Source organism: Trachurus japonicus, chromosome 19, assembly GCF_045865225.1.
Source record: "Trachurus japonicus isolate A0001 chromosome 19, Traja_1.0".
Lineage (NCBI taxonomy): Eukaryota > Metazoa > Chordata > Actinopteri > Carangiformes > Carangidae > Trachurus > Trachurus japonicus.
This window is the reverse complement of record NC_140925.1, coordinates 18,116,113-18,133,305: the sequence shown is the minus strand read 5'-3', so window position 1 is coordinate 18,133,305 and position 17,193 is coordinate 18,116,113. Positions and strand designations below refer to the sequence as shown.

At 40.5% G+C, this 17,193-nt stretch overlaps 1 protein-coding gene and 1 pseudogene across 1 annotated transcript; one reads left to right on the top strand and one right to left on the bottom strand.

The window, feature by feature from the left end:
* Positions 1-6,542: 6,542 nt before the first annotated feature.
* Positions 6,543-8,575, bottom strand: LOC146967798 (solute carrier family 2, facilitated glucose transporter member 11 pseudogene; annotated as a pseudogene).
* Positions 8,576-10,216: 1,641 nt separating this feature from the next.
* LOC146967797 (RNA-binding protein with serine-rich domain 1-like) lies at positions 10,217-16,037 on the top strand. The gene is made up of 7 exons (XM_085762284.1): positions 10,217-10,223; positions 11,581-11,770; positions 11,934-12,110; positions 14,449-14,551; positions 14,758-14,911; positions 15,016-15,157; positions 15,281-16,037. The coding sequence occupies exons 1-7, from the start codon at positions 10,217-10,219 to the stop codon at positions 15,378-15,380; spliced, it is 873 nt and encodes a 290-aa protein (XP_085618410.1). The 3' UTR covers positions 15,381-16,037.
* The last annotated feature ends 1,156 nt before the right edge of the window (positions 16,038-17,193 follow it).

Here is a 17,193-nt window from a genome sequence, read left to right as displayed (position 1 = left end):
TAAAGCAGTTCTTTATATCTTGCAATCCTTGAATAATGTGAGCATTTCATTAGTGTTTTAATGACAGGCCTAACAAATGAAATGTATTATATTGTTTTATGCATACATACGTAATGGCTGTTTTAGAATCTAGAATCTGCACTATTAGACAGATTTTATGTATTTAAAAAAAGAAGAAAAAAAGTTTTGTTAGTCTAATCACAAACAGATACAAATATATCACCTTTATTTACAGGAGGTGACACTTGGTCCCCCCAAAAATTAGTTTTAAGTGGAAACTGGCATAATTGTATATCATGTGTTGCTCTTTTAACATTAAATACATTCCTACTACTTGCTACTGTTATTTACTGTGATAGATGGTAATGAACTAAACAGAACTATACTGAAAACATAATAAAGAAACCATGTGTTATATCACATTTTCATACTTCAGGACACCTCAGACATTGCTCTGATTACTTTTATAACTGCTCTAAATCAGTGCTTGCTGTGGTCCACTGCTGATGTAAGAGACACATAAACCAGTCAAGTTCACTGAGCTGTCTGAAAGAGTAGTTTAGGAAAGAAAAAAAAACAATTAGGATATTTCACTCCCTTGGTTCGAGGCCAGGCTCTGATCTACTTTCCTCCAGCTGTTCATTTTGAATTCACTCCATGCCCGTTCATTAGAATAAAAGAAACAAAAACACTGTGACTGATCAGATCAGATTGAATCTGACAGAGTGATCAGAGTCTGTGACCTACAGCGTAACAACCCCTTCAGGTGACGTTAATTGATGAATAGGCAATTTATTGAACTGCATTGCTTCAATAAAGAAAAAGATTAATTCAAATGCAAACATCATAACACATGTTGGTATTTACATATGGTTCAGACTTTGACTTTGACGAGGCAGAGTGGTGATGATGTCTCCACAGACGTTATACTAACTCATTCTTGTACAGCTGGAAGCCTGACATACTAATAAAACACACTGGATTAAATATTTAAAACAAACTCTGTTAAGTAGTAACATTTGCATGTCACCTGCTGATACCATCATCATTTTAAGTCAGGTTACTCCAACTTCTGTCATTTTCAAAAGACTCCTGTTGTGATCATTTTATTCTTTAAAAACTTAAAAACTGTAAACACCACATGGCTATAATGAGCTCTGAACCGCAGGGCGCTGTTTTGATGTATGTGTCTCCTATACAGCTCCTTTATTTTTCTCACACTCTTTCTTGTCAAATAAAGGTGTAGATATTTTGGTTTGGTTTGTATTTCTCAGTTGTTCTTGTTTCTGACTTTGGTCTAAGAGATAATTCGACACATGTTCTGTTGCTCTTGAATCTGTTGAATCCTCAGTTGAACAGATTAAGTGTCAATTATCGGACTTTGTGATTTATTGAGTGCAGCTTTAAAGCTCCTGGGTAGATTCTTAGAAGAGACCGACAGGCAGCATCGCCAAAACTGGTTATTGCTCAGACTCAGCACCACACTCTTCAGGTAATTAACTTAGACACACTGGTTTTGTAAGTGAGAGGCACAATCAGCTCAGTTAAGACTTTTGTACATGATGGGAAAAGCTATCCTGCAAGCGTCTGTTTCCGTTTCTTAAAAAAAGAAGTTACGTAATCATATTGGATTGAAATGTAATGTCAGCCTTTGTCTCCTGCTCAGCAGCTCATGTTCTATCATCATCAGCGTCAGCATTAAAATAACACCTGGATGAATAAACAAATCAGCCGCTTCACTTGTGTGGACAGAAAGTAACATCACACCAATCCTTTCAAGTAGAGCGTGGGGACAGAATGAGTGTCTATGTCTTTTATTCTCCTTCACTCCCTGGGTGCCCCCCCCCCCCCCTTCTTTTTGCTCGCAGTCTTAATCCTCATCGCAAACACGCTCCTGACAATATTTTAATTATGGTCTTATTGCTACTGCCTGAACCCCTTCTCTATTACCTTGTTTTTCATTTCATCCAAACCTTCCCTGCTTTCTTTTCTGTCTTTCTTTGCATCTCTCCATCACACATACAAACCCAGGGCCTAACCCAAACATACATGCACTGTTTTTCCTTTCTAGTGATATACAGTGTATTATTACTCTTTTCTTAAGTGTGTGCTCCGTCTTTTTATCTGGACATTTCGATGGGTTGATCTGTTTGTCTGTTTTTTATTTGAAATCATTTTCTCTGCAAACATCTGCAGCTGAAAATGAAGTCGAATAATGAGATGAGAGTGAACCAAAACATCATAGCTGCAGGTTAGTAAGGAACAACAATTAACTGAAAGATGCTACAACACCATAAAGCCGAGGGGGACGGCAGTCAGGTGACATTTCTCTTGTTTGTTGCTGCAAGCGACTCCATTTACATTCCACTTAATCATTTAATCCATTGTTAATACATAAGCACTGATTAATGCGGCTGTAATGACAGATCTGAGATTGATATTGATCTTTTCATTTCATCTTGGGACAAATTACAAATAACACAATAATAATCATACGAGTTTTACCCCCTGGAACAGATTTTCTATCTAAATGTTCAGATCTGTTCCATTGTTAAAATAAATTAAAATCACTTTATTGTCCTTAGATAAGCATCTGGCTCTGAATCCCAGCTTTCATATCCAGAGTATTTTGGTAACAATTTCATAAAGTAATAGCAAAGACATGGAAAATGTTACATAGATGATCCGCCGTGTATGAAGCATGTTGCGTTGGTCCGAGGCTGTGGGTTTAATATACAGTACTGTGTGTTCTGAGTCCTGTTTAATAAATATGATGCCAAAGTGCACATCTCCCTCTTATCTCACTGTTCCCAAGACAAAAAGGTCACACAGTAATAATGACTCTATTATTACTGCTATCCATCCATCAGAGGAACAGGTCGACCCGTGTCCAAGACGATGGTGTTGACGATCAGGCTGTGTGGCAGGTCCACTGTGACCCGCTGTCTGCCTCATAATATCATCATCAGCCTGTATTATCATGATGGGGTACAGTCTACAGCTCTTTGAAGACTTTTATGATACAAAGTGTTCTTGCCAATGTTACACATGCAGACACAATAGTGGGGTGAAGCAAGCACATCCAAACGTGTAACAGGTGCAGGACTATTAAACAAAATTGACTTAGAAGAAAAGAGTGAAGTCTGCACATTGTGTAAAGCTCCTTGAGCGTATACTTGTTATTTATCTATATCTTTGTATTTATTGTTTTCTATTTTGGCTCATTTCCCCTTAACAGCCTCGGCTTATATTGTAATTTACTGTTGTGTATGTCTTTGGGTTGCCTCACCTGAGTTGCATCCCAGGCTTGATTTGGAGGGTGGGACCAATTGCCTATGAGCGAAATGTTTCTGTCTCTTATCCTGACGAAGATCCACTGGGATCGAAACGTTGATCTATAATAAATAAACACTCGACGAGCTTTACAGTGTGCGGACTTCTAACACATGTAGACACATCCTCAGCAACACATAATGCACAAACTAAACTGCATTTGATTTTTGATTTATAACAAGTAGTGCAATTAAAGGTAAGTCTCTCACCACCTCCAGTGTTTCTGCACTCCACTTCTGGTTGCTAGAGGAAACCAGCACTTTACAGTGAAGCAGGAAGATGCAAACAAACACAGTCGGCTTGAACATCGGGACTTCCTTCTAGAAACCCGCCCACTAGAAAAGACCAAAGACGCTGAAGCACCACTTTTTCGACCGCGTTCAGGGCTGAAAAAAAAAAAACCCAGCTGCACCACGGTTGAATGGGTAAATCAAGAATACATTGACAACATGACAAATATGAATACAGCCTAATTCAGTTTTGTCTGCCATCCCTCAATGAGTGAAAGAAAAAAAGTAAATTTGAACATTACATTTCATAGAAGTTGTAGGTGTTTTCTCTAAAGGTCAACAATAGGAAGTGACATTCAAAGAAGCAGCAACTATCGGCTTAGACAGCAGTGTGGTAATCAGGCGGGTCAAATCACAGCGGACTGGCACCCACTGGGCATTTTATTGTGGTTTCAGTAATATGTTCTCTTTCCCTCGGTTAATAAAACAGTCTCCTGGCTGTAGCTTTGGAGACTGGTACCAATTCTCTGATCTAACAGTTGGCAGTAAAAACACATAAAGCACATTTCTCAAAATGTCAAATTATTCCTTTAACTGCGGGCTGAAGGCACCCCTGAGAACTGAAAATTGAAATTGTGACTGGAAAATGGGCACTGTAGTAAATGTCATCCAGTCTTTTCCCAGGTTAATCTGATGAGTCAATGAGCACTGAGCTTTAACTACATTCAGCCCTGAGCAATGAATACAGAAAAATCCCTAAAATCATTAGCTAATGGACCAGTTTGGGTTTAAAATTTCACTTGGCCTAACAAAGGTGTTTTACAGACCCCTGTCTTTATGTAGTCCGTCTCTCAGGATGAGATTCATTGTGTATATGAATTATTTAATTTAATCAACTTGATCTTAAAACAGGTTACAAATATAAACCAGTCAACCACAAAAATAAAACCAGTCACCTGTTTTAATGCTGGTTTTGCTTGTTGAGAATCTCTTTGGACTCTAAATCCCTGTTTATCAGATTCATTAGCTTTTCTATTAAAGGCTGATGACTATCAGAGGACAGAAAAGAGCAAATCCTGCTTCCTGTTGTGATTACAAACACAATTCCAGCTAAGTTTTCTAGTGTCCTCTGTATCGTGCTGTCATACGCACAAAAACCCACTTGCCTGGGCACACGGTTGGATATCAATCCTATCGTTCTGTTGTTTATTTACAATTTCAGCATCCAAGGGGAATTGCTCATGCTGAGATGATGTAACGGAGTCCAGTGCAACAACACACTTGAACCTTTCCCAATTGTAAAGTGAGATGCTCTCAAACAGCACTTGTTTCCATAAATAAACACTATACGCTAACAGTTTTAATGGGAGTGGGAGGAGGCGGCTGCATAAGTACTGAGGAGCAAAGGGAGACAAAGTAATGTGATTAAATGTAATTAAGAAAGCAGTTGGATTAGACAGGCAGAATAAGTCAAATGACCTCACAAAATCACATAGATAATGCAATAAATAAGCACTTTTACATTTATTTTTCATACAATAGTCATTTGCATTGAATAAATATAATTGATATAAATCGTGCATTTTTGCAAAATACAGCCTGAGCAGCAAACATGCTTTGGTTACAGTGTCAGACAACAACAGTGATTTCATTCAGTCAGCGCACAGCACCGTCTCCAGCAAGGGTTTTCTCTCTCTTTTCAGGAAATGAAAGGATGATTTGGATCACTTGTCTAAAAATGAATAAATAATTTCTCGTATAATTTACATTTTCCTGTTATTGTATTGAGCTTAAAACATCCTAAATGTAAAATACAAAATATCTGCTTTTCTGAGAAATACTACAGAAGTAATGACAGATGCTTGACAGAAGGTTTGGAGAGGTTGTGGTCTGACAGCTGTTGAGTGTGTCATCTTCTCTTGGGTGTTACATCTGTGATTCCTTTTAATATTTATACAGTCATATATTTTAGCACATCATCATACGTAAAGGAGTGCAAGCCAAGAACAGTGACAGTGCGACACCTACTGGACCATCTGCAGTACTGCATTCATACACAGTATTCAGCCAGTTCACTGTTAGCAGCAACAGAGGGTAATTTAATTATACACACAGTCCAGTTGATGCTTAAACACCGCATAAAACAGATGCTGGATGTCCTATGAAATTATTAACTAAGAAGCAGAAATGGGAATTGTGGAGTCATCAAGTCATCTCCATGCCATGTATTTGTTCTGCTCAGTCACTGAACCAGGTGCATTCACTCATCAGCTAACCATTTAGTGCATGGGCAGAAAAAATACATGCATGCCATGGAGATGACTTGATGCCTCCACAATTCCCATCTCTGCTAAGAAGAACATGTGATGAAACTGGCCACAGCTTAGAGTCAATATTTCCACTTGGATCTTTGAATGAGTAACATACACAAGCATGGACCACTGAACCGGACACACATATCAACAAAACAATGAGCATAATCAGGTTACACATTAAAGCACCATTATCTACCCAGTGCAGACATGTTGAATCTGAGTAGGTAATCTTTCACTACATGCAATTCAAACGATTACCCACCCTACTAACATTCACGGAGTTGGAGTGGTTATGAATGTGGGTTACTAAAGTCTGAACTCCTTCATTGATATTAAAAACACACATTACGCCTTGAAGACAATAACAGGTTCCATAACCTAGGACGGAGAGACTAGAGCAGGTTGACATCTGATTGCCAAAAGTCAAGATGGTGTCTTGAAAGCTCTATTCCCTTCTTACAATAAACATCTATGAGGTAAAGCAATTCAGAATGTTTATCGAAACGTAAAGCAACTTAAAAGCATAAAGTCATGTTTATTATGAAGAACACTGAATCATGAGAATGAGCTACACAATCAGACTGAGGAAATACAAAGGTTTTATATGATCAAGGAATGATTTTCCTTCCTCTGATAATGGTCATGCTTATCACTTTGCCTTTTGATCATTTTAGCATGATGTCTTCAACAAAAAGTTGATAGGTCAAATGTGTCACTCGTAAGGTTCCTAGCACTCTACTAGGAGACTGAGTGGACATGCAATATCTTTGGTATTCTGATATGAACTGCTACTGTTCCTGCAGCAACAATAAAACAGCATCTTGTGTTAAAACTCCCTTTGAGTGCAAAGTGTCACACTTCTGCTCAAGCAAGACGATCTTACACTCTACACATTTGGGTAATGTATAGAGACTCCTAAAGCTCATGAAACCATAATTAAATTGAATTAATGGTCATTACCCTTATCTTTCATCAACAGAGTATTCAGATGACATCTCTGGAGTAATCTACTCCTCTAAAAGTGCATTTTGTGATTACAAAGGCACAGCCTGGTTTGTCTCCACTTATCTGAACCATGTCAAATTTTAGTCTCTGTTCTTATGGCTATGGCCATGATCGTCTGTAAGGCTAGTGAAGGGACAGGTCGTATCGAGCTGGTACTGATCTGTATTGGGCTGATCCCCCTGCCTCTTTTTCTTCATTTTGTTTTGTCTATCAAACTCTGCAGTGATCTCAGCCAGTGTTTTGCCTTTAGTCTCCGGTAAGGTTAGCCACAGAAACAAAGCAGACACCACACACACACCCAGGAAAGGTAAGAAGCAGAAGTACCCCAGGCCTTTGACAATGAATGGGAACACCATTCCTATCAAGAACAGGCTGATCCACATGAACGAGCCAGCAACCATGTAAGCTGCTGGGCGAGCAGCTTGGTCAAAGATCTCAGCTGGTAGGATCCCTGTTACTCCTGCAGGACCCAAGCCAAAGCTAAGGATATAGGAGAAAACGCATGCCATGCTGAGGTAGGACATCCCCGCAACCCCACGGCTCTGGAGGTTCAGAGCTATAGTAAAAACTATGGTCCAGCAAGACATAAGACTATACCCTCCAACGAGAAGGTTCTTGCGGCCCACTCGTTCAATCAGAAGGTTACTGAGTATAGAAGCAGTTAGCTCAGATGCTCCTGTGCCAATGGTGACATACTGGACCTTCTCTGGAGGAATCCCTGCTTCGAGAAAGATGTAAGAAGCATAGAAGTAGAAGGAATCATTGCCACAGAGCATCATAGCACTACTGGCAGCCATGACTGTCCTGAGCTGGGATCGCAGGTCAGGATCCTTAAACAGGGACCACGGCGTCTTGGCAGAAGCTGCACATCCAGAATTTAAGGCTATTGATTGTTGCTCCTGAAGCATCTCCTCCATCTCCAGGACAGGAGCCTCCCCGCCACGGAGTCTTCCAAGTGCCCGGGCACATCCTTCCCTATCTCCCCGGTCAATGAGGAGGTATCTGGGGCTTTCAGGGAACCAAGGTAGGGTGAGCACCTGGATCAATCCTGGCAAAGCATTACTAGCTAGCAGGTAAGGCCAAAGAGGCTCTGTACCCAGCAGCTCAGTGAGTCCCACAACCTGACCCAAGAAAATCCCAAATGCAGTGAAAACAGCAGAGGAAAAAGCCACAGCACCTCGGAGGTGTTTGGGGGCGCTCTCCCCAAAATACATAGGCTGGATGTTCATGCTCACACCTGAGTTAATCCCCACCAGAAATCGAGCGAGGATGATGATTTCAAATGATTTGGCCACCCTGCATGTTAGCACAAGGACAGCGCCAACAAACAGGAAAGAGTTGTTCAGAAGCAGTGAGTTCTTCCTCCCGAAGCGGACTGCCATAGGCCCTGCTAGAAGTGCACCCACCAAACCTCCCAGTGAAAAGGCAGATACAATAAGAGTCCACAATACGGTCACCTGTGGGACGTCCAAGCTTGTGTCCCAGCGCTCCATGTAGGTATCATTGATGAAGCCCTGAATGTAGCTGGTGGGAGCATTGATGATGGAGATGTTGTAGCCATACTGGAAGGTGCCTCCAATGGCTGCAGAGCACACAGTCAAGGCGAGGATCCTGATACTGCCTGAGGTGTTGCTGGTCTCTTCTGGCTCACTATCATCTGTGGAGCTCATCTTACGCCCAGCTGTCCCAGAGGACAAACATAGCAAAAGATGATCAGAAAGGTTGATTGTTGGTTAAGGTCGAAAAATCAATGGTTGATCAACATTCTAAAAATGTAATGTTGAAAATATGTATCATTGAATCAACATTGAAAGGTGGTTGACATTGTAAATTGAAATGCCAACACTGAATCAACATTGTTTCAGTCAGTACGTTTAAATGCAGAGCTTAATCGATTTTAAATTCGATTTTGTCCTTGTCTCAATTTACATGCAACTGAGAAAATCGAATAACTGACGGGGTCCGCCCCCTCATGTGGCGTCACCCGTTGTTTCAGCGGGTTAATACGCCCCCCTGTCCTGTTGACTTTTCTGTCACCTCGTAAAAAACTTACTTAAATAATAAATTCTCAACTGCAGTTCCCGACCAGACGCGCCAGTCTGGGCCGGATTCGCACTGAGAATAGGGTAGCAAGGAATGGAGCAGTCCAAAGCTCCAAACTTTATATCTAGTGGTAGAGAGAATCATTGGTGCCGTTGAAATAAATAAATAAATAAATAAATAATAGGTTCAAAAGAGAATTCTGCTTGAAAGTGTCTCCTTCACTTTAAACCTGTTTTTTTCAGAATTATCCTTCCAGAATGCTGAATTTGGATAAAGCATGCTGTATTCAAATGAGGATAACTAAAAAGTGGAACATGCTACAAACTCACTTTTTTCCCTGGTGAAAGTAGAGAGTCTCCCCTTTCATTTAACCCTAACCCTAACCCATATTCTGAGTAATTTTAGTCATAGCACAACATATTCTGTGGCTGTTTGAAAAGTAGTAGAACTCCTCAAAAGTGCTGGCCCTGGCTGTACACTGACTAGAGGGGAAAACTGAATAAGTTAACATTACGCGGCCTATTGTTATGTTTTGCTATTGAGAAACGCTTATTTATGTGACAAAAAATAATCAAAATGACAATCGCCTGATATATTGTTTGTTTTACATGTAGGTTAAGAGGTTAGAGGCTCGGGATTCCTGGCAATAACGTCCAGAAGCTGATGTCCATGTAAAACAGCGCTGCCTGGATCCTGATGAGATGCCATAAAGATGAGCACATAACCCCTCACTGGCTCCCTGTCTCGTTCCGGTTCAACCACAAAATCCTACTGCTGACCCATAAGTGCAGGCACACATCTCCTACCTACAAGAACTCATCACTCCAGTCCTCCACCCGCAGACAGCCTGCTCCTCCGGACCCCCAGCACCAGGCTCTGGACACACCTCTGGAGTTGTTGACCGGGAGACTTTTAACTCTGATAAAACTAGTCATACGTTATGACATAAACTTGCCTTTTCAGAATAAACCTTGAACATTAAATGCCTGTTTTCTGTCACCTTTTTCAGTTATTCAAATGTGTTTCATTATGATTTCATATTTTTTATGCAGCATGCAGAAGTAGGGTAATTTTGGACTAAAATAACTTTTATATCTGCCTACACATGGGCTTCAATTTAGATACAGTTGATACGGTTGATACAGTATTGATTCAGTAACATTGTTTCATTATAAAATCAACTAAAATACAGCAGCACACTGCTTTTAGGTGAACGTTAATCAGTGTTGATTCAATGTCAGTTGCGGTTATTCAACACCTATCATAACGAGCGCTTTCAATTTGGTTTCGATGTCAGGTATCAACGTAGATTAAACATTTCTGCCTGACCATATCTCAACATTGATTCAATATGATTTTGTTAACTGGGACATGTGTAGGCTATCCCCTTACCTCTGTGTCCTGCAGCACCCCGTTCCTTTCATATGACTACTAGAGTTATCTTATTACCTTAATACATTAACTTGACTGACAGATAAAATATGATCTATTCTAGTGAGTAAGTGGTATAACGACTGCAAGCAAGGGTACGTTCTCCTCTGTTGATATGAAAGACAGGCACAAGTCCTATCTTACCGGCTTCATGAAATTGTGTTTTTTTGTCCTCCGCATTACCTGTCAGGCAACTTCCCGAAAATCAAACACAGCATTTTTTGTCAGTTTGTGTTAAAAAACAAACAAACAAACAAACAAAAAACATTGAAACATAAGGGAGATTGCATATAGATAGGAAAGGAAAACAAACAAACAAAACAACTAAAAATCTAAACAGGCTAATAAAATAAAATAAAAAAGGCAAGATGAGAGAAAAAGGCGTGCAAAAAATAAACTACACAAAATGTTAAGTGGGAACAACTTCAAATTGTGGTTGATATTTTATTTTATTTTTTTGCGCTATGTGAGATTTTGATAGCTTTCACATTAGGGTTTTTGAAGATTCTTACCAACAGTAGGCTAATGGAAATAGTTTGTTTTTTCTAAGATAAGTGTTTGCATGTTGTTAATTTCCTTTCCTTGCTCCCTCGTTCATTTCTCCACCATGCATCATAAATCAATGCAAAAGTTTTAACTTGCTAAACCTTATGCCGACAAGAAAATGCCCTAGCAGTCCATACTGAGGGAGAGAACGTCAACCCTTGTCACCGCCCCTGTGTGTAGAATGCTGTGATTGGATGACGTCAAGCTGTGGCAAATGCGTCATCTTTCTGCGACTATAACAGTCGCGATTAGGTTAATATGTAAGTAAACGTTTCAGTTTGAATTAGTGTTTCTTTTATTTACATTAACGCATGACTGAGTAATAACAGCGTTGTGAAACCAAGTCAAAGAAAATTCAATATTATCTTTTAAAAAAACGCACACCTGAATACCAGCACAGCTTAATATAACCGATATTATCTCACTAGCTAATGCTAATGTTATTGCTGTTTGTTTAAGGGCAGTTAATTGGGCAGCCATTATGGTGTTTACCAAACAATTTTGCATTCTATTTAATGCTCAGTGATCCAGAGGTGCATGTATTTGCATTATGACCTCTGTGCGGGGATATTTTAATTTAAATTTCATTAATTTACATTTGTATATCAACAGTCGGTTATTACTGTTTGCAAACACCTTTAATAAATGTGAATGTTTATTTCTGGGTCTTGTTAAAGGCCTAAAGTTTGACTCTGTGTGTGTTTCCTTCTGCTCCAACAGGGCTCCTTCCCCAACCAAGAGGAAGGAGGATGACAAGAGCAAACAGCGAGTAAAGGAGAAGTCAGGAGCCACTAAAGAAGGAGCTGATAAAGACCGAGGCCGAGAGAAGAACCGCACACGGAGAAGCAATTCTAGTGGGAGCAGCAGGTCAGGCACTAAATCTATTCAATGAAACTGGAGGCAGCTTCCAGGCTCTGTTTTAGTTTTTTCTATTTAGAAATGTTAAACAACGGGTGATCTAATTTCAACTGTTAGTGTTGAGCAGATTGTTTTCCTTCGTATTTTGTTTCATAAACTGCTGTCTTTTCAGGTCCAGTTCCAGCTCCAGCAGCAGCTCAGGCTCCAGCTCAGGCTCCTCCAGTGGTTCCAGCTCCTCCGCCTCCAGCCACTCAGGCTCCTCCAGCTCCCGCTCCTCTTCTTCCTCCTCCTCCTCCTCGCCAAGCCCTAGCCGTCAGCGCCACAACAACAGAAGACGCTCCCGCTCAAAGTATGAACTGGGTCATTAATACGATGAGTCATTAGTTTCATCCATACTTGTACTTTACAGGGGTATTTGCTTTTCTTTCTTTCTTTTTTTATCCCATTTACACAAATCCATTACAGCTCAGGAGCAAACATTTATTTATTTATTTTATTTATTTATTTGGTTCATTTCGGGCATGTCAATTAGTCATCATCATCACACATCATCTCAATCCAATTAATACAATACACATGACCGAAAGGGAAAGCGGGAGAAGCAAAAGCTTATCTAGTCCCGCCCCCAATACTCACATATTCATTTTTTCTGCATGTTACATTTTTGACATAACATTCTTCCAGTATTTTCAAAATTTAACAATTTAACAATTTGACTTTTTTTTTTTTTTTTTTTTAACATGACATTTCTCAATTTTTTTTTTTTTTTTTTTTCCAACATTTGACATTTTGACATAATGTGTTGCAGCATTAGGCAGTATGTAGAGTTGAAGAAATTGAAGTCCAGCTCTAGATAGAGCATAAGGATTACGTGTGTGTCTGCACATGTGTCCAACCGTCATGAGCGAACAACAGTCTCTTCTTGTTGCCAGGCATGTCACAAAAGTCACAAAGTCACAAGATGGTCCAATTGACAGAGAGCAAAGTCTGGTGTGGTCCAATTGACAGAGAGCAAAAGTCCAGTGTATTGATTTTTAGTTGGGATGGTGGGATGGTGTAGGAGCCCTTTCTTCTTTTTACTCATTCTCTGCGGTTTTCGTCGCCATTTCTCTCGATTTCCTCCCGAGTTTTGGCTATGTCAGCTCGCATCAGTGACACATACTCTCGGATTGCGGATATGTCGGACCGTATCCCGACCACAGCACTCCGAGTTGTTGCGTTATCCTCCCTCGCGTCGGTTTGCTCGGTGGCGATCTTTCTCATCTTACGATACTGCATGTAGGCGCCAAAACCCAGGGCGATCATTCCAATTGTCATGAACGTGAAGATGTACACGTCCTCGACATCCTCCACATCCAGTGGGGCAAGGCAAAGGACTCTCCACTTCTCCCATCCATCCAGCATGTAGCCGGACATGAAGGTTCCGTCCGGGCATCTTGGCTCACCAGAGGCCGCACGCCTTGTTGAGAACACTCTGTCAATCGCATTCAGTGACCAGCTCAGCAACTCCATCGTGGACCAGTTGATTGGCGTTGGTGTGTCGATTAGCAGTTAGTTGAGTTCTTCACTTGACTGATTTCTCACAATTAAATCACAGTTGCATCTGTGCCCCAATTTATCATCACCCTGTTGATACTCATTATAATAACATACTACGTATTATAATAACATTCTACGTACAAACTGACATTGGCCTCTGGCCACACAAGTTTCTCTGGTTCATCACATTGTTTTGGGAACACAGTGCTTTTTGTTTTTACCCCTTGTAGTCTCGATACTGTGTCTGCCGTTAGCCTCTCTGACCTTTATCAGCTCTCATGTGTCAATCTGTACCGGTCAATCGTTGAGTTTACATACTTTTTCTTGAAGACGTTAAATGTTGGTAATTTTTTTACTTCATCCTCTAGCACATTCCATATTTTGACGCCTGCGACCGATAAGGAAAAGGATCTTAGTGTGGTTCGTGCCCTCCTCAGCTTAAAGATGTTTTCCCCTCTAAGATTGTGTCTCCCTTCTCTGTTCATGAATAGCTTTTGCAGGTTGAGGGGGAGGCTGTTGCTGGCAGCTTTGTACATAATTTGCATGGTGCGATAGTTTATTAAATCATATAGTTTGAGAATATTAGATTTAATAAATAACTGATTTGTGTGTGCCCTATAATTGGCATAATGTAAGATCCTCAGTGCTCTTTTTTGGAGTAATAACAATGGATGGGTGGAGCCTTTGTATGTGTGTCCCCACACCTCTGCACAGTACTGTAGGTGTGGAGAGACTAGTGCATAGTACAACATATGGAGGGCTTTTTGATTTATTATTTTTTGTGCTTTCCATATTATGGATACACTTCTGGCCAACTTGCTTTTTAAAGTTCTTATGTGTGGCTTCCAGGTTAACATATTATCAATAGTCACACCCAGTACTTTATTCTCACTAACCCTTTCAATATTCACTCCATTTACTTGGATGTTAATACTGTTGCTGAGGCCTTTTTTCCCAAATAGCATGTATTTTGTTTTCTCTAAATTTTTCACCTTTCACCTTTACTCAAAACATAAACTATAAACATCAATGAAATAATGATGTTTTACAAATCATCAGTTGAGACAAGTAGTATGGTTTGATAAAAGTGAAATGATGGTACTGTACCACTGATAATATGAATAACTGCAATGTAAATGTCACCGTAGGTCAAAATCAGCAAAGAAGGATGACAGAGACCGACGACGTAGGAGCCCGACCCCCAAGCCCACTAAGGTCTACCTGGGCCGGCTGACGAGAAACGTCATCAAGGTGACTGCTTAACCAGAATAATAAATGACAGAGACATCTCCATGAGTCTCTGGCTTCTACAACAACAGGAACTTCATTAGTCTGTTGTAAATGTACAGATTGTTAGTGAGAACCACTGACCAAAGATCTCTACTGATTTCCTTAAGATATAAATGTATCTAAATGTAGATGCTGGACCAAATGTGTTCTCCTCTGTGCCATTGTAGGAACACATCCAGGAGATTTTCTCTACCTATGGCAAGATCAAGATGATTGAAATGCCCATGAACCGCATCCACCCTCACCTGTCCAAAGGCTACGCCTACGTGGAGTTTGAGACGCCCGAGGAGGCGGAGAAGGCCCTGAAACACATGGACGGAGGTGCGAGGATGATGGGAAACATGAACAGATTGAATCAGAGCCATATTCTTAGTCATGTGAAATGATGACATTATGGATTTTCCTTTTTCTTTTTCCTCTTTCAGGTCAGATTGACGGTCAGGAGATCACAGTCACGGCCGTGCTGACTCCCACGGTGCGCCCTCCTCCTCGCAGGCTGTCCCCTCCCCGCAGGATGCCGCCCCCACCCCCGATGTGGCGACGCACCCCGCCCCGAATGAGGAGACGGTGAGCAGCATGTGATGTGCACCGCGGATGTCACCACATCTAATACAATTTACTGTTTGTGTAAGGTGTAACTTTCATTCTTAATTCTTATCCTGCTCCTCTTTTTCACTCTTTCCCTCTCAGGTCTCGGTCTCCTCGGCGACGCTCTCCGGTACGACGCAGGTCTCGCTCGCCCGGACGCCGCCGCCACCGGTCACGATCCAGCTCCAACTCTTCCCGTTAGCGATTAGGTGACACCCGATGCCACCCGACACACATCCTTTAGATCTGCTCCTCTAACTGCGTCCTTTTGATCAGTGATAGTGTGACCAGACATTAAAGTTTCAATGTTTAACTGTCACCCAGTGAGTGATGAGAGCACGGGCATCAAAACCATCACTGTGTCACTCGGTAGATTTGAGTGAGCTAGTGATTGATGCTCATGTCAGAGCCTGCACTGTATTAAATTAAAGGAAGCAGACAGATGCAGAGTGGAGAAACAGAATTATATTAGTTTATGTAAACACTAGATCTTCTTTACATGTTCCAGCTAGAACTGGACACATAGTCAAACTATCTTTGTAGAGAAACCTACCTTTTTTTTTATTGTGACCAAACTATTTTACATTACACTAAAAAAATATTTTAGTTCTATTAGCACTGAGCAAATCATCTGCTGGTTGATGATTGATTGATTTTCATGGCACTGCTCTCATCACTCATTTGGTGACAAGTCTAAAAATAATTCCTACAGTTTAATGTCAACCAGTGTTTTCTGAAATCCATCTGGCAGGACCAAGATGTTCACTTTAAGTTCTGTCCAGCGCCATTTTGATAAATGGAAAGAGTTTCAGTTATACTACTGGTCATGATTTTTAAGTGTAAATCAATACTGAACACTGTAACGCTCCTATCTGGGTTAAAGGGATAGTTCAACATTTAGGCAAATTGGCCCATTGCCATAATCCTTATAGTTTTAGAAGTAGGTTTGTTACCTTCAATTGTCGGTGCAATCTATTTGTAGGACGGTGGAGCAGAGCCGTGAGCTACTCAGAGCTACGCTACGGAGGCTAATGGGATTTCTTGGTTTCCCTCATCAAACTCATCAAATACACAATCCATCAACTCCAAAACGCTCTGGTAGACAAGTTGTGACCTGCACATTCACCACGCTATGAGGTTGTTGTTTTCGAGGCAAAAGCAGAGACTGCTTGCCGAAAAACTGTGCTAAAAATAGCTTGCGCCGACAATTAAAGATAACAAACCTACTGCTATGACTATAGGGATTATGGCAATGGGCCAATTTGTCAAAATTTTGAACTATCCCTTTAATATCCTATATGGAGATGAGGGATCTAAACAGGGTGGAACAAACTAAAACTAGTACTGTATATTTTATCTACCCTGCTGTGAATGATAGTAAATGATAGTGAACCCTTAACTCTTAATTTATTAGTTGGTGTTTTATTAAAATATTGTTTACAGAGTTTCTAACTGCATCACAGTTTACAGTAATTCATTACAAAGGCAGCTATACATGCAAGTCATATTGAGTAAAGTACCTGTTAGCAACATGTATCTGTTTTAATACGAGACATAGTCATTATTGAACTGTCAATACAGACAGGTCAGAGTCACTCATTAACTACTGATGCATCAGTATTTTCTGCTCCTTTTACCCACTTGGTTTTTTAAATGTCACACTGTGAACACTTTGAGCCAGATGTTTGTGGTTTTTCCTTTATGGAAAGATTGTTGTGTTTTAATCATCTCCTCAGTGGCGGACCGATACAATCTGCATGATGTGGTGTGTTTGTGTGTGCCTCGTTTTATATTGCTGGTTCAGTGTTATATTCAGCTAGCGGCTTGACAATAAAGGTCATAGTTTAATCCAAAAAAAGCAAATTTCTATGTTTTATTTATTTTTGTGAAGCCCATCAGGCAAAGATTCTTTTGGGAGGAACAGAGGAACCAGTCGCAGCATTTGGTGTTTGCTATTTGTAGAATGGGCACTGGTGTGTGGAGGCCAGAGCTTAACAATCGTAACTTACTACAAT